This window comes from Amphiura filiformis, chromosome 1 (assembly GCF_039555335.1).
Source record: "Amphiura filiformis chromosome 1, Afil_fr2py, whole genome shotgun sequence".
Classification (NCBI taxonomy): Eukaryota; Metazoa; Echinodermata; class Ophiuroidea; order Amphilepidida; family Amphiuridae; genus Amphiura; species Amphiura filiformis.
This window is the reverse complement of record NC_092628.1, coordinates 41,516,233-41,542,617: the sequence shown is the minus strand read 5'-3', so window position 1 is coordinate 41,542,617 and position 26,385 is coordinate 41,516,233. Positions and strand designations below refer to the sequence as shown.

General features: G+C 38.6%; 1 protein-coding gene across 1 annotated transcript; it reads left to right on the top strand.

Moving 5' to 3' along the window:
- Nucleotides 1–459: 459 nt before the first annotated feature.
- LOC140160335 (uncharacterized) lies at nucleotides 460–24,668 on the top strand. The gene is made up of 13 exons (XM_072183589.1): nucleotides 460–486; nucleotides 1,241–1,450; nucleotides 3,819–3,942; nucleotides 7,799–7,904; nucleotides 9,862–10,115; nucleotides 11,625–11,816; nucleotides 12,445–12,560; nucleotides 15,248–15,386; nucleotides 16,400–16,562; nucleotides 18,475–18,638; nucleotides 20,931–21,200; nucleotides 22,486–22,721; nucleotides 24,030–24,668. The coding sequence occupies exons 1-13, from the start codon at nucleotides 460–462 to the stop codon at nucleotides 24,294–24,296; spliced, it is 2,268 nt and encodes a 755-aa protein (XP_072039690.1). The 3' UTR covers nucleotides 24,297–24,668.
- Nucleotides 24,669–26,385: the final 1,717 nt, after the last annotated feature.

Genomic DNA, 26,385 nt, shown 5'->3' with positions numbered 1-26,385 from the left:
TCAGCAAAAGCCCTCTGTCTCAACACGATCCGCCATGCAAGGCTTGTCACGAGAGTGTAACTTGACAGTCTTGGATGGAAGGAAAGTGTCAATGCCCCCACTTAGAATGTGATAGAAGGCATTTGCCTTGGATTGTACATCATTCATTTCATACACTTCAGTCCAGGTCTGGTTCTGAATCCACAGACCGAAAGCTCTGAGATTAGAGTCCTTAATTGGTTGAATTGTCCTTGACTGTATAGTATTGATAGGTTTAGACTGAATAGGAAACCAGCTGACACAGTTGTGGTCGCTTCGACCAATGGGAGATATCTGACACTCGGGCGCTTGTACAACTCCGAAAAGTCAGAAATGATCAGATCTAAAATAGCACCTTCTCTTGTTGGTAAATCGACAACTTGTGTAAGCTTGTTTCCCAGACACAAGGACTTTATATTTGTTCTATTAAAGTCTCCTAAAATGACTACACCAGCTTGGGGCTTACTAGTGCGTACAAAATCTACTGTCTCAATTAAATGTGAAACTAACAAATCTTGATGTGGCGAGTCTGGAGGAATATATACAGCTCCAACAACCAAGTATAGTACTTTCCTGGGCAGCTTGGGATGTGAAACTAGCAGCCATGTAACCTCCAATTCAGCTGGAACCATGTCATTGGCATCTTCCATTAATTCGGCTTTAATGTTATCACGAACGTAAATCAAAAGACTTCCACCACGACGGTCGACTCGGCAATTGCTAAATGCATTATAGTTCTCAAGGGTGTATTGTTCAGGTGCCGTGTCAAGTGTTACCCATGACTCGGTGACGACTGCCAAATCAGCATATGGTCATGCTTCATTGCTTGCTCAAGTTCATCGGTCTTTTTAAGAACTGAACGTGCGTTTAATTATTCGTGGCAGGAAACTAGATTCTCTTTTTGTTGGGGCGCTAATGATTTAGGTAAGCTGCGCAGGCACTTGGGCCTACAGGAATCTGGAGGTTTATGAACATCATGATCATGTCTACGGTTCCTTGGACTTGGACATGATATAGTTCCTACGGACATGATATAAAAGGCTCATATAACTTTGCAACAGGTAAGTATTCAAGAGACCTGGGGATTCAACATCAGTAATTGTAGGTACTGAGCAACTTAGTAATGGTATAGTATAACTCAGTTTTTAAAATTTCCGACTTTGGCCTGAGTGGATCAGATTTGGTCATATAATAATAACCATCCATTGTTGTCTATTGACAGATACAAGATGACTGGAATGTAACCAGCGCCGTTTGCTCCCAATCCTGTCTTCGGAACACAGAGTGTCGATCTTACCAGTATTCTTACAATGAATTCAGATGTCTCTTGTTTCCATATGACTCAGTAACGGGACCAGAATTTATAGTTTATCACGAGTATCCGGGATATGTGTTCTATGATTCAGTACCAACGCGGCAAACCAGACAAGAGGTTGGTCTTTTTTTTTTTTTTGGGGGGGTGTTAGGGGGTATGTTTAACTGTTATTTTATTGTTATTTTTCACAGTTAGTTGTTCATTTAATACAACGAGGGCATCTCTTTTTTTTTAATACTCTGTATCCTAACATATGTCTCCCAGCGGCTATATCAAACTCCATCAATGACAGAGAAGAAAGTAGAGTTGCCTGCCTCGACATCAGTAGGCTTTCGACAGGGTATGGCACCCCGGCCTATTGGAAAAGCTTACAGCTCTGGGTTTCACTGGAAAGCTGCTGAAGTGGTTGAAGGACTACCTCACCAACCGTTCCCTGAGAGTCTCACTGAATGGGATTTCATGAACTGAAAAACCTATAAATGCTGGTGTCCCACAAGGCTCCATCCTTGGACCACTTCTGTTTATTATCTTCATCGATGACACCACTTCCGGACTTACAAATCCATCTATCTTATATGCTGATTATGTAACCCTGATGTCATCCATCAAGTCCAAGGAAGATAGAATTGGCGCTGCAATATCACCTGATGTAGACCTCAAGGCAATAGAGACATGGGCAAACACATGGAATGTACTGTTTGTAGCTGCGAAGTGCAAGACCACCACTATTTCTAACCGCAGAGATGCTTCATATAGTCACCCTAGCCTCCACTCCACTTTTTCGGAACAACTTTGGAAGAGGCAGATAGTGTTGACCTTCTTGGTCTTACTGTTAACAAAGACCTGTCATGGACCCCTGTAGTGGACAAGATGGCAAGAACAGTCAGCCAACGTCTTGGTCTCCTTCGTCGTGCGGCCCCCTACCTTGTTCCTTCTCAGAGAGCAACGATATACAAGACTATGATCCGATCCAAGATGGAATATGCCAGCTCTGCAAGGATGGGTACCGGGGGGGTCACTCCCATTGTGGCCTGTACACCATCCGCGATAATGAAAACGCGTAAAAAGGTAGTTTTTCGTGGGTAAACACGATACGCGCGTAACGCGTTTAGGGTGTCAAAAACATGAAATATTGGAAAAAAGGGTAGAAAAATTGCAATTGCTAATACGCGGAAATGAAATTTAGGGTATGAAATTTGATGCAAGGAATAAAATCCCTGTTTAGGGTGTGAAAACACATGTTTAGGGTATTGTTTTAGCCAAGGGTTAAATCCTTGTTTAGGGTGCTTTTCAAAAGTTGATTATCGCGGATGGTGTACAGGCCACAATGGGAGTGACCCCCCGGGGATGGGTGCTCCACCCACTTCTCTGTCTAAACTTGATGCTATACAGAGAAGAGTAGTACGCATCATTGGCATATATCTCAGAAGCAGATGGAAAGAACCATCAAAATGCACCTGAGACATAGAAGAGCAGTGGGAGCCATCACTCTATTTCATCGGATGTTCTATGGCGAAGCTCCAGACCTCCTTCAACATCTGTTACCAGATCGTATGATTATTGATCCTCGTCTGCGGCGTTCTACCTGGTCCAATTACCTCTAACCAGAATCGGCTGAGCTTCAAACGGGAGGTTAACAACTATCTTGGCGCCAACCCATCAGCGCTATCATACCGATAGCAGCTGTTTATGTCATCATGCAGTTATTGTTGCCTACATGTATGCACACAACACAGGGGCACTCACAATAGGCAATTGACCTCTACTGGTAGCGCTGTGTTGTAGATATAGGAGATGAATTAGCGTCATATATCAAAAAGTATAAAAGCTATGATTTTAGTACTTGCTCTATGTTTCAATTACTTATTCTTTTCAAAATATCTGAATTTTCAACCCGGTACAAGCTTCAATAACGGGGGACCATACATTTGTATGAGAAAGAAATCTACCATCTATATCCAAACTCCCGTATTATTCCAATGCACATTTTGCTTCACCGGGCCGCCCTGGCTTGGGCGCATTTGGAAGAGGGGTGTCACGAAACCGTAATAGGTACAAATTTAGTACTTTCTGTCAATCAAGTATGGTTTATTCTCTACATGTCAATTTTGAATCATTAGCATAGTCCTTATAATAACGGGGGACCGCCTTGATGAGTAAATGACAGCAAACGATTGAAAAATACCCAAAAACTCGGTCAGCGGAGCTCCGCCCGTACATGTCAATAGCGTCATTATCGATTGGATTAGTCGACCGTAGCGGACAATTCGATCGCTCATTGGATTAATATTATCACGTGGTAATAAATTTGCATTGGACAATCGATTACTATAATGGTTTAGTACTGCATATCTCGGTTTAATCTGTCACTAGGCGGGTTTATGGCTGGAAAGGTCACGGTGAATTTGCCGTGGACATAACTGCACTATGTAATAATTTTGACGAAATAAAATGTGTTGATTTTTATTTTAATAAATTTATATAGCATCACATTGGGGAATGCTTGAACAACCTGTGTGAAAACGGTGCTTCGTGTATGCCAGATTGCTCAAACCGAGGCTATTACTGTAACTGTGCATCGGGGTATAGAGGAGATTTGTGTGAAACAGGTAAACATGTATTCAAAACTCCGGGATGTAACTGTAACATACAGACTGTATCAAAGTGATTGGTACCCAATCCCACCAGTTTTCATTTAGTCTGACACATCAAAATTCCATAAGATCCAAATAATTTGTAGATTGATTGTAGAACAAGTCACATTTTATAGGCCTATAGACGATTTTCGTATTTGACCACTTCGTCGCCGTTGGCGGCGTTTGGCTCTGCTAACTCCAATTTAGCGGAGCAGAAAACTGAAAGCGAGGCCAAATGATTTAATTACATGCTCCCAATTATGTAAAGTTAATTTGCTAAGTAACTATAAGGACTATCTAGCTGAGACTTGGTACATATGTAGTACAAGTAAAATAGAAGTATAATACGTTTAGCATTTTGCTAATTTTAATCTGCATAATTAATTAGAGGCTATTAGAGTTCATTTTATTTTTTTCAAGAAATTAACCCTAATTAATTATGCAAATTAAAATAAGCAAAATGCTAAATACAATATACTTCTATCGTGCTTGTACTACATGCACCAGGTCTCAGCTAGATAGTCCTTATAGTTACTTAGCAAATCAACTTTGCATAATTGGGAGTATGTGATTAAATCATTTGGCCTCGCTTTCAGTTTTCTGCTCCGCTAAATTGGAGTTAGCAGAGCCAAACGCCACCAACGGCGACGAAGTGGTCAATTACGAAAATTGTCTATACAGTCTGGAGATTTTGAGAGTATGAAGAGGCAGGCTTTTTAATGAAGATCAAAATGGGCACCAATCATTTTGATACAGCCTGTATAGGATGTATTGCATTCTAGTCTTTGTAACATATTCTTATTTTATCACAACTTAAATATTGTCAGAACCTGATCGAATGACTCTGCCAACTTGTGATTTGAACTATTTCGATGATTTATTTTATTTCCCTTTGTCGATAATTGCCCTGTTAGCTAAGTAGCTCAGTTATTTTTAGTATAATGAGAGTATCTAAAAACCAAGGTTGGAATCATTCCGAGCATTTGCATCACTTTCTTCATTAAAAACTTATCTTCCCGTTCACTTTATATCATGCATGCTAATTGCTAATCACCCCTTGTCTTTTATTACTTGATAAATAATAAATGATATATTTGTTATTTATTTAATTTTAGAGTTCGTGATAAAAACATGCTCATATTCCTATAAGCATGATAAGTGAACGTAAACACAATCGTCATGATTACTGTCTTTCCAGTCAGAATATAACAGGTGGTGAAAATGATATCTGACAAGAAAGAAACAAGTTTGCACATCTGGAAGTTACTTTCATATGCCTGATTGTGCTTGACATACTGGCCAAAACAAAAAGTATTGCAACGGTCGCTGAAATTCGACAAACTGCAGTTTAACATTCATAATATTAATTAACATTTCTTCTATGCCAGTCCAATTGAAACACTTACTGTATGGGACGTTTCAAGAGCTAAGGTCTGCTCTTTTCATCAGCCAGATGATGCACTGATTTGCTTGAGTTGTTGTTACCAGTTGACTTCTTGTTGGTATTGATTGAAGTAACACTCAATTAACACTTAACATTCATATATCCTGTCGATTTCACAATAGATTGTATTGTTCTTTGCATGAAATAAGTAAGACCGGGCTATAGTCAATGGGAATGTGTCACCCCGGCTCACCCGTGCTGACATCATAACTTATAAAGGCACATAAAAATAGCGAATGCAACGCACATGTGAACTAAATTTAAATTAAATTGGCAGGCTGGAACGTGAGATTTAAGCCGCGTTTTGAAACCGTCCCCGAGTCTCTGATAGTGATTGGCAGTCCATTTCAGATCTTAGGTGCCAACACGGAGAAAGACCTGCTATGTATAGTTGGTTTTCTAATCACAAAACAGGTTCTGTGACGCTGATCTTAATGAGGAGACATCCTCGGGTCTGACATATAAGCAGGAGCCATTCCAGGCCGAATCTTGTATGTCAGCAAAGCAATTTTAAACATACTCCTATGTAGAACAAAACAGGAGCGATATGGTCTGCCGAAAGTCGGACTTTGATGATGTGACGATTCTTGCCCCCGCATTCTGGGCGTGTTGCAGTCCATTGAGATCCTTAAAAGGGAGATCCGCAAGATCATAGAATGTTATTGCAGTTATCCAGACGCGATGCGATAATCGCATGGACGAATATTTCAGTATTCTCTGCATAAATGTATCTGGACAGCTTACCGATTTTGTAGCATTGTATAGGAGACACTGCGCCAGAGGTTATCTATATGGCTAGTCGTTGTTAGGTGTCAGAGTCGTCAAAACGATATCACGAACCTCCCTGGATGGAGAGATATGCATTTCCAATTGAAATAATTACATTAGGTACATTTATTACAAGCGGAACTTGACATGAAGCACGTTAGTCTCGTATCGTTCATGGTTTGCCAACCTCTCTCGTAATGTCACATATGCAGCGCATTCTACCAGTCGAACAGCATAGCTGAGCCGCGGTTTGATGCGTAGATTAAAACATAAAGTTTCGTGTCATCAGCATAAATACTGCAGAAATTGTGATTGATGATTTTCTCCATGGGGGCAGCGTAAATAACAAAAATTTCTGGACCCACAACTGATCCGTGTGGTACGCCCCAGTCGTTATTTGGTCTAATGTTTCACCATCAATTATAACTGACTGCTACATGCTGTCAAGGTAAGAAGTGAGCCATTTGTTGAACTGTGCCCGTCACTCCATATCTGTCTTTCAGCCTACACAGAAGGATCTCATGATCTACAGTGTCAAATACTGCTGTCATATCAAGCAGCACTGCCAAAACAACTTCTCCGTGACCATCAACGGCTTCAAGTAGTTTTTGTTCACTCTGACTAGTGCCGTTTTAACACTATGGTAGCGTCAATAAGGTTTACAAGTTGTTAATTAGACCTGAACGATGGTTGCACGTTCAATGATCTTGCCCGTCACGCTAAATGCCATGATCATGCGTGTATTCAAGTGCTTAAAATGGTGGAATAATGGAAATTTGATTGAACACAGAGACGAGTATCTTTTCCACAAAATGTTCAAATGCCTTTATGGTCGCCAAATGGTTCAAATTGGTTTACGGACGAAGGCTGCACAGAAGGGGTGCTTAGACGAAAATAACGTCAAGGATTGCCAACGTCTTGCAGTTGGAGGTCTCAAGAATTTTAATTGCAACAATAAGGTCACGGCCACTGTATAATGACATCAACACGACAAGACAATGTGTATCGTGTGATTCAAGGTCATCCGGTGAATCACGGGGTAGCCACGTGGCCTTTCTTTCTTCTGAACTCCCCAGACCTTGCAGGACATTTGTCTTCTTCCACCCAACACATTCATGAATCATTCTCCCACTGCCATTTTTTCTGATATCAGAAAACAATTTGACGAGCATTGTAAAGGCATCTTGACATATGAGTTTCTTCGTCTCTGCTTTCAAACGGATTTCCGTCTTTTCGCCAATTTAAGCACATATGTAAAAAAAAAAAGCAAGAAAAAAAAAAAAAGCGCAGTGATTTTAGTGCTCTACGCACAGGCACAACGCCTAGACGTTGATCCACAAGCCTCAGCACACTTTACAGGTTGTCGCTGACCACTATGGCCCCACATCATTCCATAAACCATTAAACAACCATAGCCTACGCACACAATTTCAACACACCAATCATAATCTTACTTATTTCATGCAAAGAACATTGCCGTCATGTGAAATCGACAGGATATTGGAAACTAAATGTTCAACTTACAGAGTCGAATTCTTCTTTTCTTCAACGATCTTGCAATACTCGTAACCAGTGTGTGTAACTGAGTCTTTTTAAACGTCTAATTTCATTACCCAGGTTATTTCCACGAGCCACTCCTTGTACAAGAAATATACGGGCCTGCTGTACACGGTAGCAAGGGGTTTACATACGACAATGACCATTACTTGGTCGTGGGCGCATGGTAAGTTCATATTGTCAGGAATGAGAATTTCCAGTCAAAAAGTTGGAACCAGCTTTTAGTGATGTCAAAATTCCCACAATTTTATTTATTTTCAGCCCATTTTCTGGCGTTTTTGTCCAATTTTACGCGCTTTTCCAGCTTTTTTTTTTATGAATGTGTATTCTTATGCTTGTATTGTGATTCGTTATGGTTTTTCGATGAGAACATCGGATCAAATATTTAGTCGATTGTCATGATTGTGGCTTCATCAAAGTTAAATTAACCATCGAAATTAAACTTCTCAACAAACGTTTGGAAAGTTTTTTCAAGCATCTATATCTCAGAATATTTGTGATATGCTCATATTGTGTTGCAAATCAATGAATAGCTACTTTTTTCCCTTTGCAATGACACCACATTTAAAACAAATACCCTTTTCACGTCTGAGTACACGTCTTGTGAATGTACTGGGGTATCAAACAGAATGTGCCAAAATGATCATTATTCTGTGCTTAAAAAACACTAGTCACTAAACTCAATAGTGGGTGGAAAAACCATACCCAGCCACGACAGCCAGACACCTCCGCCTCATGCTGCTCACCAGCCTGGCCACACGTTGCTGTGGGATGGCATTCCATTCTTCAACCAGAATTCGTCGCAGGTCATTCAATGTGGTTGCATTGGCTACTCTGGCATGCACAGCACGAGCAAGGTAGTCACACAAGTGCCCGGACACAAGTGTTCAATCGGGTTGAGGTCTGGGCTGATGCCTGATGGCATGCCATTACTCTCTTATTCTGTAGGTAGTCGTTGATTATCCTGGCTCTGTGGGGGCGAGCATTGTCATCTAGGAGGATGCATTGGATCCCAGATTGTGAAGAGATGAGATTGCAGCTGGCTGCACAGAATGGTGACCATTTTGGCACAATCTGTTTGAGACCCACTACATTCACAAGGGTACTCAGGCGTGAAAAAAGTGATTGTTTCAAATGTGGTGTCATTGTTAAGGGGACTAAAGTAGCTATCCATTGATATGCAACACGATATGAACATGTCACAAATAGTCTGAGATATAGATGCTTGAAAAAACTTTCAAAACTTTGGATGAGGAGTTTATGTTCGTATTGTTCCATGATGCTTCTGGCCATGTGGTCTTGTTTGGACAGCAAAGGATTTTTTTTTTACAAAAGTGTGATATTCTCACTGTGATATCAAAACAAATCGACAATATAAAATGTCGATAAAAGTCACTCCTGCACGACAATTTTTAAATAACTAGGGGTCGCGGCCAAAAGCTCCCTCAAAGCGTGGAGGTGGTATGCAAAGTCAGATATAACATCCTATTGTGCCATCGGTAATAAAGGGCTTAATGCACGCACAGGAAACACTACATTATTACCAGTCTTGATAATTGTGACGTGTCATGTCAAAAGGAGACACGTTTGAGTAGGTTATAAATTTTGAGATTTTTACACATCTTTTAAGATATAGAAATATTTTGCTCCACAACGCCGTTTTCCCCAATGAAATCGGACATTCCTAAGCGAAGATATTGAGTTCGTAAGCTATGGTATTATAAAATTGGAAATTGAAATATCGGCCTTTAAAAATATTGCTGACAATGTTGAGAGTAGGAATTACCTTGAAAAATGTCTCAAAAATACAAGATGCCAGTTATATTCTGGTCTGAAACTATCAGACAATATTTTAAACATTAATAACATCACAAATTCACAACAAACCTAAATTGTGAAAAAATCACCCCGGGCAGATTTTTGGATATTTCTCCATTTACGATCCTGCTCAAAAGTGTCTCCTTTTGACACGTCACAATTATGCTTCCATAGAATACACAGTACCCAGACACACCGCAACCCCTTCACATGTTTGTAACGTAATATAGCGAAAGGTTGCTTAATTTTGCTTTGATCCTTTTAAAAGTCTATTTATATTACAATGTTCAAAATCTTTGTTTCAGGCAAGATGTTGATGATTCTGGCAATTCAATTGTGGGCAAGAATGTGATCTATAAATACAACAAAAACAGCGGAGACTATGAGCATTTCCAATATCTCTACTATGGAGGTGAAACCACTCACTACAATGCCTTCGAAATCGACAACCAGATGTACATTTTTCAATGCAACCATAGAGATATTGACGACTTACAAGATACAGAGTCAAAGCTCTATGTTTATAAGGACCCATTGGAAGCAGGAAACGAAAACAAAAGTAGGTGTTTCGAGCGTTTGACAAATACTAGGGCACAACATACTTTTTGGTCCTATAGGTGACCCCGGCCATCCGGGTACTTATCTTACATGATGCTACAGTGCCTACACTTACACTTTTCAACCCACAATAGACCGTAGCAGACTTGTAGCAGAGCTCATTTAGTCTGTTTACATTTTGTTTTGACCTCGAATCGAGTTAATTTCTGGGCTGATTTCGGTAAAATAAAGGTTAATTTTAGTTGTTGGCTGGAGGTCCCATGTCGAGAAGTTATAGAAATGGTAGTATTTTGGCCAATTTTAAAAGGGACAAACCTCAGAAAACTACAAATTTGACTTCTGAATCGGATTTGTTGTCAACGGAGGTCAACGGCTTGTGACGTCACCTCCGGGGTCACCTATAGCGCTATCGGTGCCCGGATAGGTACCGATGACACTTTCTATCGTACTCAGAACATTTGTACAATTCATTTGTTTTTTATTTAAATGAAAAACAATAACACTATGCAACTGTTAATTATAATTATTCTTGATACAGTTTATTACATCTCCAGACAGTGATGTTAAGAGTCATCGGTACCTAACCGGGCACCGATAGTTATATAGGACCAAATTTGATGTGGTGCCTAGGGAAGCGTAGCACTTCCCTGATAAAAACATTCTTCACTGAAACTTTTAATCTTGCAAAGTGACATAAATTTTAGGGATTTGAACTAGTGACATGTGAGTTGCAGGCAGCATGTCCATTGTCCAGCACTACCATAGTATCTGAACTCTCTGCTGTGCCGTGTAGCGTAACTGTGTTAAATTGTTTTACAGATACAGGGTGTCCCTGAAACTGAGTTTTTTGGGTATTTTAACGCATATAAACCAAGCATAACTAAAAAACTGATGTGATTGAGGAATATATCAGCTATCACATACTTTTTGAATTTTGAAATAAAAGAATTTTACGAAACTCATTTTCAATCCGTTCACAGAGTTAAATATCAATATGGCAATAGACGACTCATGCGCTGATGATGCGCAGTGATTAGCACTCCGAATACAGATCGTCGATTGATATTTGAATCCATGGAAAGGTTTGAAAACGGGAGTTTTAAGAACGGTGTGGTCAATTGTTAAAATTCAAAAAGTATGTGATAGCTGATTTATTTCTCAATCACACCAGTTATTTAGTTATGTTTAGGTGTGGCGTTAAAACATCCAAACAATTGAGTTTCCAACGATACAGTTCTTTCAGGGACACCCTGTATCGCGAGTTTCATTTCACATATCCAAATGCTATCTATAATGATTACTCAGATTAGCCAGGGCTGATGCAAATTCTGAACAGCATGGTTAAGTAAGAAATAAAGGGTCAAGAAAATAAAAATTAAAAATTAAAAAAAACAGGTGACTGATTATATTAGCATCACATAATCTGTAAAGCATGCGATCTGTTAATTGCTTGTCCGATTATTAATTATTCAATTAAAAATAAAAGTTGATTGTAAACTTTCAATTTCAGCATGTGAAAACTTATTAGGCATAGAGGATGGGAGCATACACGATGATCGCATGACTGCATCTACTGTTGGATGTTGGGGTGCCTATGAAGGTCGACTTAATTACCAATCAGGACACGGTGCGTGGATCGCAGGAGCAAACGATTATGACCAATGGATTGCCGTTGATTTGGGATATCTTCAGACAGTGACAGGTAAAATATTTCAGAATTAGCAACCAACTAATCAATCAGACCAACAATCAACATGATCAATCAATCAATCAATCAACCAATTAATCAATCGATCGATTTACTTGTGGTTTCATTTAGCAGGCTTTAAAGTTTACCTGACTTGAATAAAAATTAAACGAGCTGATCCTGTTACGACGGTTACACTCTGTATAGCTTTAAGGGTAGACGAGGCATTGTTGGTCGAAGCAACCTAAAAATCGATTTTCATTATCTAGATCAATATATTATTGAAAATTAACACCTTGATGTTTTGCAAAAGTTCATTCTACAAATCGTATACTCTGCAAACTTGCTTAATTTATTGTTGTTAATTAGTTATGTACGTTTTACAAAAGTGTTGTTGTTTCAGCCCTCTTCACAACGTAACTCAAGAACCGCAGCACCTATAAAAGTATATCTGTGATATGTTAATACTTCTTCACGCTCGCTATGAATTGAGCAATGCAATTTTTGCCAAAGCTCACTACCATTCGTAAGATGCTGTGAACTACCAAATCACAACAGTTTAAAATAATTAATAACCTTAATACGAAGACTTCTAGCCAAGAAGCATCAGATTAATCATAATAATTGCATTTGTTCATTGCAGGTGTTGTGACACAAGGTCGACACGGGGCGAATCAATGGGTGACTAGTTATACAATTGAATACAGTGAAGACGGTGTGACGTGGTTCCCTGTGAATACTACCGACGGGGTAATAGAGGTATGTACTCAAAGTAAAACGGTTAAATATATAAACGATAGCAAAGGATGTGTTCTATTGCATTATTGTCCGCATTGAATAAAGAATGTGATCATGGTGGTCACTATGCAAAGGTGATCATTCTGTACGTTTAAGTGTGAACGAAGGCTCGGGTATTCACAGAAGAGACCACTATCTGAGCGAACGAGAACGCGTAATGGTAATTGCCTTGCCTATACCTTGCATATGATGGCTCCGAACACAATGACCGCCTCTAAAGGTTTTTGTCCTGCGTCTCTCTGTCTTGCAATTTGCTTGAGGATGTCAATGTATGTAAGGGCAGATCTTCTAGCTTTCCTTTTCCCGTGGTTTGGTATCCAGTGGACCACGGCAGCTTGGACACTGGCTCCGCACGCCTGGAAGATTATCCTGTGTTTTTTTCTCTCCCTGATCTGAAAGCTAAGTTTTTAAAATTCTCAATATGTAATTCAGAAGGGCCTACTTGCGATGTGTTACTTCCACTGGACATTGAGGACAGTCCTTAGCATACGACGTAGCGCCATCTAGTTCTTTACAACCGTATTGACTCGCAAGTTGCAGCAAAAAGTCGAAGCTTGAATCTCCTGAGGAGAGTCGACCTCCAGATTTGTTTAAGTTTGATGCAAGCTGACCAAGCTGTTGCCTTTCTTCCAAGAAATTTCTAATCTCCTCCAGTTCTGTACTATCATGTTTTTCATGATGCTTTCATGCCCATTGTTGTATGACATAAATTTGGTTTTGCTCAAATTCATCTTAAAATTCATTTTCAAACCTGCTTTTGCTACTGATGCTTCGACAGTCAAGAGCAATTCCTGTGCCTTTTCCGTTTTCTAGGGGAAATCCAAGCTTCTTTTCTTTTCCGTCAATTACCATTCTCAAAGCAAAGTCAAGAACACAACAAACATGTTTAGGTCTAGGATGTCTTCGTGAAGTATATTTCAAATCTGGTGATAAGATTAGACCTTAGCTTGTGTATTCTAATACAATTTGACGATATCGTTAACGATCAAACATTGGAATTCCACAGGCCTGTATAATTTTTGGCCCTATCTATGGTGTCAAATGCTTTTTTGAAGTCGATAAATGTAATTACAGCAGAGGGTTGCTAGTCTTTACCCTTCCAATCAGCCTGCGTAATCATCAGTTCGTTAAGGATTCACATTATTTGTTCATCTTAATCACTGATGTGTAAGGGGAGGCTAATATTGGATCCGTATGTGGTTCTGGAAGTGATTGAACCACCATCTCACTTTGCGTGTCACTGGTCAGTCCTCACGAATCAGATGACCAAGGTTTCTTTTCAGTTTGGTGGTAGTCAACAGTATCGACTGATTACAGCAGAATCCCGAGATATATTGCACGTTCACGTACTGCTCCTCACATTGTGGTACTATGACGTCATAATGTGAATGCGCCCTCGCAAAATTGGGAAATTCTGATTATGTACAAAACTTGGGCTTGATTTTTGGTTAAAATATCGTACAAACATGTGATTTTCACCACATTTGTTGTTAAATATTAATGAAAATTACTATTCAAAATCTGAATATCAAGTTTGAAACTAACCAGTGAAGTTTGGCTGACCTACTTAATACCCACGTGTATGGTGATAATAATATTCATTTGCGCTAAAATGAGCTCAAGCCTGAATGGGAGATATTTTTCACGAATCTTATCAAAAAACTTGCAGACCATGACAAAATGATATTCATCTTCAATATTCCCATCCCTGCACAGATCACAAACCCGGTCCTCCAAATCCAATTTCAGTCTTCTACCTGTTTCAATCTTGAGAATATGACTGGAACACCTTAATTTAGCTAACAAACGCCTATATGAGGCGTGTTTTACATCAAAAAGATATTTTTCAGGAGTCAATTGACACTTGAAAGTGCAATAAGTGCGTAGCTTATCAAGTGAAGTTACATCAGAATACCAGTTTTGTTTTGCAACATCTTCAAGTCTTTGTTTAAATATGTACATAAAAAGACATTAATTTTCAACACCTTGATTGTACCAAACGTGGCCAAAGCCATGCATTAAAAGAATGTTTTTAACATGCATTACCCAGGTTGATTTACCTCTGTCATCAAGATACAATAACATAAGGTAGCACTTTTTTGGATACCTGTTATTGTCCATATGTTGGAACCAAAATTTAACACAACGAATCATACAAGTAACATAAATTGGAAGTCTACCACATTCACCAACAGCAGCATTATTGGGAGTGTTTTGAGATATCTGTAAAAAATGTTTACATGCTTTGAAATGAATTTTTTCAATGCAATCATATTTTTTGTAACCCCATATTTCAGAGCCGTATGTAAGAATAGGCAAAATTATTGTTGTATCAAATATCTTGAAGTATGAGTCATAAGAAATATTTCCAACGGCAGACATCGTTTTTCTAAGTGCGTTCAACGCCTTACTCGCCTGATCAGCCAATGCTCGTGTCGCTCTGCCCCATGCATTACCAGTAGACAATTGAATACCCAGGTAACGGGTGTTATGCTTCGAGAGTTGTGTTATGCTGCCAACCAAGAGAGTTGACGAATGAGGGCATCAGTCTAGGGGGGCGACGATAGTTAATAGTGTTGTTTGTGTTATATGAAAGGTGATAAACACATATATTAATTTTAACATTAACTTATTTTTGTGACATATAGACATTCACTGGTAATAGCGACTGGAGTTCTCCTGTGTATAACTACTTTAATCAGACGCAATTTGCTCAGCATATCAAGATTCGACCAACAGCCTGGTATGGTCACATCTGTATGAGATTTGATGTTATTGGATGTGATGGTAAGTGTGAAATATATTCCTTGTATACAAGCATTTGAATCTTGTATTTTAATATTACAAGAAGGGTTTTAGAAGCTTTTAGAGTCTAAGTTGCTTGACTGAAGTTTCAATTGATGTTGTGTTTCTCTTAAACTGACAGAGTAGAGATTGAACAACCCAAGCAACCCGTTTATCGGTTTGCCATAGGCAGATAACATGCACAGTGTGATTTACTTGGGAAGAGGAGACGGAGAAGAAGAGAGGGATATGAAGAATAGACGAAAATGATTAAATAAGGAGAAAGGGGCAATACAAAAGCAATAAGAAAGAGGAGAGCTACGTTATTTATTTGTTTGATATAGCATATGTGACCGTCCACGTCGAAACGCCCGTAAAGTCGGCCCCTGGTCAATTTTGTTTTCTTCCGTGTTTAAAAAATATATATCATAAGCTTTACAATGATATATCATTTGACTTCAAACAATATCCAGAAGCGGAGTTATGGCTTGTTAAACTTTGCTCCTTCAGTAAAAGGATACATTATTTTGGTGCTACATTATTTCTCTTTTTCCACATCGCTGGTATTACATATCAAATTGTCATAATTGGCGGTCACTTCAAATCATCCCAAAGTCAACGAGGTTCAGGAATGTCCTCTCATTGTTGATCGTTGGTTCACCCACCACTTAAACAAGATTTGGCCAAAGCAAACAAAGACTAGAGCTATTTACTAACTCTATACATAAGTATAAGCTTTATTATCCTCTTCAACAATAGGATTAAAGATTAGCGTTTGCATGGTTTGACTGACACCAAAATGAGAAACATGTAGGACAAACATTAGGAACATATGAATACAACCTGTATGCACATTTTGCACTGTAACTCGAAATACAATTTGCCGACTTTATGAGCGGTTTGAGATGGATATACATCCATATACCTACCACCATTATGTAGAAATAGATGCAATTCAATTGAATTTTAAAAGGCAAGCTTTCATATTATTGCTTTATTTTGATTTGTTTTATAAGCCGATACACCTTTTGAGGTGCACCAGACATTTGCAACAAGAGGTGCATATGCCACAACGTTCGTTAGAGATAATTACGGACACCCATACTTCTTCATATCTAATATGCAGACCGATACTGATAACTATGACACCACTTCTGAAGTCTTTAAGTGGTATACCAGGTAAGAAAGTAATCATATTTCGGTTTTCGTCATTTTTATGATATTGATTCGATCTTTACCATGTGTCCGATTTATAACGTGATACCTCGGTGACGTCACGCATAATTGATTTGCTAAGAACTGAACAGGGTACCTGTCTCATCAACATCAAAGTGATCAAACCACTATAATACCTCCCTGAATGTGACAAAGGGGTCATCGAACTTTAGGCCAATCAAATTAAGAAACCACCCACCACTAATTACAACAGAATGCGTCCATCTACCAAAAGCTAACACAAAGACATATCAAAAGTCCCCCAAAATCCAAGTGTGGAACAGTGCCTAATTTGCATAAATCCAAAATGGCCGCTTATGCAGGGGGTGAAATTTCTTGCTACAAACCATACCATTGTATTTCTCTCGTCATAAGAAAAAGTATAGTGTACATTTTGTGAGTTATAGGGGGAGAGTTCAAATGCCAGAAGTGGAAAAAATTAGCAATTCACCAATTTTGATTAAAAAAATGGTCTCATATTGTTAACCCCTTGTTTTTCTTAGGTTGATTGGCCTAGTTGGTACAGATAACAACAAACCTGCCTTAAGTCATTGATAAGCTTGATCATTTAATCGTTTGCTCTTGTGACACATGCGCCATGTCCTCCTTGGTTAAAAATCACAACCATCAGCATCAGCAGCAGTCATCAATACCCCCAGCATGATCATTATCACATTTTCACAGTGGCGTAGATTTCTTTTTGACATTGGAGAGGGATGAGATTTGAAAAAAAAGTCTTGAAGTATAGGGAATCCATTGCCTTTTTGGCGACAGGCTAAGTTTATATTTAAAAAGAGCACGAATGCGTTTGCCATATTGAAGCTAAACTGAAGCTAAAAAAAGTTAAATTGCCAAACATGAGGTTAATTTGGTCAAAAACCCACATACAGGTGTCGACATGGGGGAATGATTGTATGGACCACCCCCCTGGCAAAATATTGGGAGGATTTACCCAGCCCCGGGATCTACGCCGATGCATTTCCAGATCAATATTCGTGAAGGGTCTGTCACTTTTAATTGGGCATCCGTGATATGGACAATCGACATTGTTTGCTATACAGGGTGTCCCAGAAAAAATTACCGAGTGAATATATTTGAACGTAAGTCGAGAAATAGACATCAGAATCCAAAAATTGAAAATGTAGCGCATAGCCTATTTTATTCTGCAGCACATACGAAAATTGTATTTGATTCGGTTGACTGGTAGCGAAGAAATCAACGATTACATAAAGCGCGCATCAATGCAGTTCATTCCAAGTTTGAATAACATGCGCTTTTTTTATACTTGCTAACCGCTTCCTAAAGTTTGTGTATTTCATTAAATTTAGTCCACGTTATCTATTTTATAATCCGAGAAATGTGAGAATTGTTTTAAGCCAGCTGGAATTCTTTATGCAATAATTCTTTAGATATTTACAAGTACCGAGCATCATCTTACATGCAAGCTTTCGCTTTCAATATCGTGCAGGTTTTCAAATTTCAACAAAATCTAATTCAATGTTTTGCAAGAAACAGATTGTTTAAAAAGAACAAAAAGGATTTCACACAACAAAATATGAAGTCCATTGACAGTTAATCACTAGTTCGCATTGTGTTGCATGATCTTTCTTTCACACTTGGAATGAAGTGAATTGACGCATGCGTTATGTAATCGCTCATTTCTTCGCAATCAGTCAACCGATTCCAGTAAAATTGGCGTATAAGATGCAGAATAAGATGGACTACATGCTGATGTTTAGATTTTCGGATTCTGATGTCTATTTCGCGACTTGCGTTCAAAGTCATTCGCCCGGTAATTTTTTCTGGGACACCCTGTATATGGCTTCCATCATTGTCTTCATTGCTTAATATTAATTATTTGGATTATTATTTTCAGATATTCACAATTTTACACAATTCAAGAAATCGATACTAAAGGGGCGACAAGATCAGCGATGTTTGACATTGATGACGTTCTTTATGTTGCCATACCGTTTTTCAAAGGCCAAAGTAGCGGATTTAGTGTGCCGTCTGAACTATGGAAAAGAGGGGAATCTTATGGTATGTTTGCTGGTTTGTTTGATTTAAGCAAATTAGCAGTCGTTTCTGTGCGGAAACATGCAATAGCTTTTTAAGGGATCTGGAATGAGCGTTTTGAGCGTTTCGACAGTATTTTTTGTTGGACATTAGAGCACATCAGACATATCGCATTGCATTCTGAATACGAAGAATCTCTTTCTGATATCAAATAATTTTCATTTTTTGAAATTCACGATATAATACAAATTTTATGACAAATTATTAAAATTTGATATTTTTCACATTTTTGATATAACAGTCCTCAAAGTAAATTTTATAAATCTAATGATATATTCTTAAAGTGTATGTAGTTGGGAGGAAAAGCCGACGATCAATTGAAAATTTTGACCTTTCATATTGAAGATATGGATTTTTTCCCAAAAGACCTAATCTTTTGGGTGTTTGGGGGGGGAATCCATATCTTCAATACGAAAGGTCAAAATTTTCAATTGATCGTCGGCTTTTCATCCCACCTAGGGAGGACAGTTTTTATGGTCTACTTAGCTCAGCAATGCTTTGCTGTCTTCGATAATGGTTCATGTACGCTAGAGCGTTCGATAGGAACAAGCGAACAGTATACGAGTTTGCTGATATCTATCGGAGCGTTCAGCAGAGCAGCAGGATTATAAACACGGTCAATGGTAAAACCAAAATCAATTTCCTTTGTGTTCAGTAAGTACATAACGACCCACTCATCAACTACTCAAGTGGTCATTAAATAAGCATGTCTCAGGTCGTGTCTGCGCTCAATAGAAAGTAAATAATGTGTGTAAGTTTATGTTTACATAAAGTGGTGTAATTAGGTTTCAAGGGGTTGTTAATTCAAGCATGGTCGTAAAATTGATTCGATCGATATTTTGGTCAATGCGTTGTATCGGAGCAGAGTTGTCAATTGAGCGGAGCCTAAAAAGTTTGCTACAGGCTTTAATGGGCTTGGGTATAAATCATCAGATTTATAAAGTTTACTTCGAGTACTGTTAAATATCAAAAATATCAATTTTTAATCATTTGCCATAAAATGTGTATTACATTGCGAATTTCAAAAAATCAAAATTATTTGATATCATCAGGACATTCGTCGTATTCAGAATGCAATTCGATATGTCTGATGTGCTCTAATGTCCCACAATAAATACTGTCCAAACGTTCATACCCCTTCCCTTAAAGCGTGCTAACCATTTTTAAATGATAATAGAATAGACAAAGAATTACACAAATTAGTTTGGCAAATCACTTTCTATGCTCTATCTGTATCATCATGTAAATATAATGAACTGGGTGCTTTGGATTCAACCTTAAACAAGTGTAAAAACTGTGAAGCATCCTCTTTTTATGACATTTTCAGTAGATATCCACGAAAAAAGCTTATTCCTAAAATGTCAGTTGATTCCGACTTCGCGTTTGCGAGTTATGCATGATTATGTGTACTAAAGTATTACATTGTTCCATAGACAATGTGTTGTAATTTCGTTCTGGTATACCAGGTCTTTGCCTTTGGTGCGAGAGGTCCCGGGTTCAATTCCCCGCAGGACCCCCCCCCCCCAAAAAGGGGAAAAAATCTCCGCTCTCCCTGTGGTTCATCTGGTAATGGCGGGGCAGATGATCCATGTGAAAGACCTCGTTTACAGGTGGTTCCGATCAGGGTAACGCCCGATTGTCGGCTACACTTGCCTGTCCTGTAAAAATACCCCGACCAGCTATCTACGGCGACCCCTTCGTTCACCAGGTCACTTGTGCCTGGCCGAAGTTTCGTCAGCGTTATCTCCTAGATTTCAGCTGCTAATGCCTAGATATGCCCGACATAAAAAAAAAATTTAAAAAAACGAAATTCAAATTTCACGATATCTTTGCTAAACGAATTAATCTGCAAGAAATTTTTTGTACATAAACATTATGTAGCCAGAGGTTTCCAGTGATATAAAAATCTCAACTTTTTTTTTTATAGAAAAGTGGGGGGGTATGATGCTGTGGATCACGAAATGCCCTTTTAAATAACATTATGTTAGAATATTTGCAGCGGGTTATCAAAAATGTGTTTTAATGTTATGAAATGGTTTTATACCCTGTATATAATCCGACATTTAAACGATTTCTGGCAATATTTTTTAACCATTTGCGGATGATGTTGAAAACGTTATGTGTTTGTTGGGATACGGCTATTGCGTTCATGGTGCCATTAGAAGGAATTCTTTGATCTTTGAGAACTCAGTACTAGTACCCAGTCCAGAAAAGGCACAACCCACTCTATTTGTGAAATTCTTGTCTTTTCAACAGAATACATGGGATGTTACCTTGATGAGGAGGACCGTGCAATGACGGGCGATAATTACACATCGTCTGATCTAACCATTGACTCTTGCATCGCTTGGTGTCGCCAGCTGGGGCATCCGTTTGCTGGTATGCAAAGCGCGTCGTATTGCATATGTGGAGATTCCGATTATGATGTTTATGGAGTTCGTAGTGACGGAGAATGTAACTCGGCTTGTACCGGAGATAGCAGTGAAGCCTGTGGAGCAGCCTGGAGGAACTCAGTTTACAGAACCGGTATGTGATTTGAAATGGTTATTATGTAATTTATTTTTGCTATTATTATTATTATTATTATTATTATTATTATTATTATTATTATTATTATTATTATTATTATTATTATTAAAGGTGTAGTTCCAATTATTATTGTTATGACTCTCGCTGATATGTGACCATCCACCACAACTGAGCCCGGATGTCGCCAGTGCCACTATTGATATGCTCCATTGAACTTAACAATAAACAATAGGAAACAAAGGATTTATTGACTGTTTTATTGATTTTCACTACTTAAAAATGTCAAGTACTATAGACATGATATACATCATATTAAAGCTAATTTCAAGCAGAAGATATTTTGGTTGAATATCTCACAAATGATTATTGGCGACTTCAGGGCTCAGTTGTGCTGGATGGTCACATATGACATTTTACAGTAGAAAGTACACTAAACAAAAGTATTGCAATATCGAAGAATTCGGCAAAGTTGAACATCCTGTCAATTTCATATTACGTACTAATATAATATAAATGGCAATGCTCTTTGCATCAGTGAAATGATTAAGATTAATCAATGGGATGAAAGGTGTCCGCAATGTTGACATCATGCACGTATTTTGGTGCTAACAATAGAAAGACGGAAAGCCGATTGAATGCAATGGCGGAAAAACTTTAGTCCTGTCTTTACAATGGTCACCAAATGGTTTAATAGGTTTCTGCAAGGTATCGGTAAAATAGTGGTGGGAGAATGATTCATGGATGTGCCGAATGGAAGAAATTACCAGCTCTATAGGACAAAGGTACCCTAACGTATGGGATACTCAGAAGAAAGAATCGTCATGTGGGTACCACATAAGGCACCCGGTACCCGATGACATTTAATGACACCAAAAACAAGGTCTTGTGGGTTCATTACGTGTTTAAATGTCATAATGTCCTTATGAAGTAATCACGCGACCTTATCATTTGGCCTACAATTAAAATTCCTGAGTCCCCCGATCCTGGTAAGACGTTTTGTTTTTTTGGCCATTTGGCGTTCATTATTAAGGTATCTTAACATGTAACACAACATACTCGAAGTTTAGTCAATTGAGATCGGCACGTTTATTTATCTAGGGATGGGCGATATCTTAAATGGTGATATGAATAATATTGTTCATCATAATATTATACAACAAACACTTTGTTGACTGAAGATTATTCGTCTCTGCGTTCAAACAAATTTCCGACGAGATACAAAATAATGTTCGAAGATGTAATATTAACACATCACCGTTTTTATCGTTGCCAATTTATTTAGAACCCTCTTGGGAAAAAGTTCAGAATCTACCCGGAACTGATTCTGGTGGTGGTGCTAATAGTATCGATTATTTTGAACATGGAGGATCACACTACATAGTTATTACTCGTTTCCATGATGAATCAAGCTGTGACCATGCCATACTTATTTGCATTTGGAATGCTGGGAACGGCGAATTTGATGCCCACCAAACTTTGACGGTTACTGGGTGCTTTGTTGAGTCAACCGTATTTAAGGTAAACATTTTAGACAATCTTGAACTTAGACAAATTAAATTGCACATCTACACATATTTTAATACTTGAATTGATTTATTTGATTGAAGTCTTCCCCCCCCCCCCCCATGACACAAAGTTTCTGGAGATACCTTATACTAACCGATGCCTAGCCCAATCGCACACTATTATATAGTCCTTCTGCTTCGGCTAATGGCGAAGTAGACACTGACATGTTTGCCGATTGATGTGTCCCCCGGCACTTGGGCCTGTCAATTGTAACGCCCATGGGGGTGGTGGGGAATTATAGTCGGAGAACGGAGGTGGCCTTTCAGGGGCTTTTCAGCATTGATATCGCACAAAAGCTACCCAAGGTCAAAACCATGTAATGTAATGCACTGTCACCAAAGACCCCTTAGTGATTTTTCCTAGCATCTGTCACGCAAAAGCAACATAACATAGGCTATCTCTGACTTGAGTTTCATGCGATCTCCTGTCATTTTACATATCAAGGCGGTTCCCCCGTTATTATAATGACTATGCTAATGAATTAAAGACTGGCATAAAGAGCATAGATCAAGCTTGATTGACAGAAAGTACTAAATTCCAATTCCAAAAACATTTTCGCGACATCCGTCTTCCAGCTGCGGCAAACCCAGGCCGGTTCAGTGAGGTAAAATTGGCGTTGAATTTGCACGGGACTTTGGACAAGATTTTGGGTTTTCATTTTCCACACAAATGTATGATCCCCCGTTACCGTGTCAGGTTAAAAATGCAGACACATTAAAAAGAATAAGTAATCTCACTATAGAGCCAGTACTAAAATCATAGGTCTTATACTTTTTGATATATGATGCTAACTATATATGGTTGCCGTCCTATACCTACAACATAGCGCTACCAGTAGAGAGAGGTCAATTACCTATTGTGAGTGCCTCTGTGTTGTGGGTATACAGTAGGTAACAATAACTGCATGATGATCAACTTGATTGCCAATTTCCATTCAGCACTGTTTTTATTACATTCATTCTTGTTTCTTTAATAACAAAGCAATTTGAAGCCATTTAGAACTAGTAAAACAATACCCTCATGCTTCTGTGGCACCCGATACACACACATGTACACCTACACACATGTGACACAACAGAGGGCGCTATTACTGTACTAAAGTACGTGGTATTTTGACAACGGGATACACCGTGGCCATACGTATGCTGTAATACAGAATATCCATCCCAGCTCACCCCTACACACAAACACACACCCCAACACCCCTCATACATAAAATATAATTGTCAATAATTAAATAAAACATATTGTCATTCCCAGGTACAAGACGACACGTTTCTTATCGCAGCGAATAACAGGCAATTCTACGACGTTACCAGTGAAGATGAATATGCGGCTGAGAATACAATATACAAATTGGAAGGGACAAAATTCGTCAAGTTTGAAAGTTCTCTCACTGGCCGTGCAACTTGGGATTGGGATGTATTTTGGCGCGATGAGGAGTTATATTTGGTGCAAGGCAATGAGCGTAATCATAATAACACAGTTGAAGGAGAAGCACTCTTGAAAATCTATCATTGGGAATAAGTAGCCGGCAATGCGTGTATGTATGGAGGTGAATAGGATTTGGTGTCGCGGGAAAAATGTAGTTCATAGTTAATCAAGTTCAAAATGTTTGAATGATATTTATAGGAGCTAGGCATCCTGATGATGACCATTTTCAAGTGAACATAATCAATATAAGTATGATAACGTAATGTACACATCTGGGACCAAGTTTCACCCAGAGTTTCATCTTCCCTTATTATAATTGCCTAAAAGTGAAGGATAAGTCAGTCAAATTGTCATTTGGTATTTTTGAAATGAAAACAAAACAAACAAACAAAAAACCGAAGAAAACAGCAGTATTAAAGCTCTATGTAAAATGCTTTCAGCTTAACCACTATGGCTATGTTAGCACATCTAAACTGCTCAAATAAAGAAAGTCCGCAGTCATGTAACCCGTCCTACAACAAAACCTGATCTTGTTATGAAAATTTGATTGATACGGTTGTGTGCAGAAACTTGTTAGCTCTAATTTGATACCAAATTTGATACCAAACACTCAAAAGTGACAAAGACTGATACCAGTTTATGGCATTTGGTGCATTTTCAAAACTTGCAAATCAAAACGATAACGCGGTCGAAATTGCTTAGCGTGGCAATGTGGTCAAGCTTGCTTGCCCACGATGAACCCATGTCGACTATCCCAAGTGCGCGCTTTATTCAATTGTTAATTTAAAACGCATGGATTGCTACAGTGCTTTACTGATGAATACTAGGGCTCGATGCGATCGATATGACCTAGCGGTTGTTTCGGGCTTTATCAATGGTCGCGCTGTCCCATTCACCTCTATAGCTCCGCGTGGTCCATTTTAATTTGCAACTTTTGAAAATGCACCAAATTTCATATACTGGTCTCAATCTCTCTGAATTTAGAGTTTTGGTGGCAAATTTGGTATCAAGTTGGAGCTAACAAGATTCTGCACACGACTTTATCAATTAAATGTTCATAACACGATCAGATGTTGGTGTAGGACGGGTTACATGACTGCGGACTTTCTTTATTTGAGCAGTTTATGACACTAACAAAGGTGCTCAAGCATGAATTTTGAAGACTTTTACGATCCTCCCGATGAACAAATCACCAAATGGGTCTTCAAGCGTTGTTACGAGCTGTTAAGATACGACTTCTATAATGGTCCTCCCATCATTTCATATCGCACAATAACTAATTGCTATACGAAGGAAATTATGATATACACTCGATTCATATCTTACACGTATAATACAATTTTTGTGTCAGTTCCTGAGAACCGACACCTTCTAATACAGGTTTGACGTTCATTTGACAAATCGAATCTGTGACGTCAATATTGATATCGATATCAATTTAAGGCTGTTCCAATTAAATTACATACCCATTGGCATTGGCTGTTCCATTTAATTTACATACTCCCTCTGAAATAATGGCCCAAAAATAGCTGTTCCATTTAATTTAATTTACATACTCCCTCTGAAATGGAATAGCTTTCCCCTAATCAAATTGCATATTGTGAATTTCAATCAAATTGCATAACTTCACTGTTTTGTGTCAGTTCCTGGAGATCTGACACCTTCTAATACAGGTTTGACGATCATGTGACAATTCGAATCATATCGAATGATCAATCTGTAAAAATATCAATATCGATATCTATATTATTTGCAGCAACGAAACGGACCACAGCCGATGTACTAGACTGTCTATTTGAATACAAGTATCGGGAGCATAGCTGTGTGCGTGCGCAGAATCTAGTCTCAATTCTAATGTAAATTGGGTCACAAACCAATTCGCCCACATGCCAATTCGAACCCTGACAGTAATTGATGTACAAAAAAAGTTGGCCAAATTTTTTCGTGATTTTCTCCATAACCGTTGTTTTTACATCAAATCTGTATTTAGATGCCTTGATGTCTTGCATTAGGTCACACACCAATTCCTTGTACTTTGTGCACTTAACCCTCTATGGTTTTAACCAAATATCCTAAAGAGTCGTGCGATATGTCGAACTTTTCCTCTGGTCATGAGGAACAAAAAAGTCAGCGGTCGCATATCTGTAGGATCATTGGTTAATGAGATATAGTCACTTTTTTT

What these genes read in the sequence shown, in the direction of transcription:
- LOC140160335 (XM_072183589.1), top strand. Translation starts at nt 460, where the DNA reads ATGACTACACCAGCTTGGGGCTTACTA. An exon ending in CTACCGACGGGGTAATAGAG is followed by an intron (nt 12,561 to 15,247) that starts GTATGTACTCAA and finishes TGTGACATATAG; the next exon opens with ACATTCACTGGTAATAGCGA. An exon ending in TTGAGTCAACCGTATTTAAG is followed by an intron (nt 22,722 to 24,029) that starts GTAAACATTTTA and finishes TGTCATTCCCAG; the next exon opens with GTACAAGACGACACGTTTCT.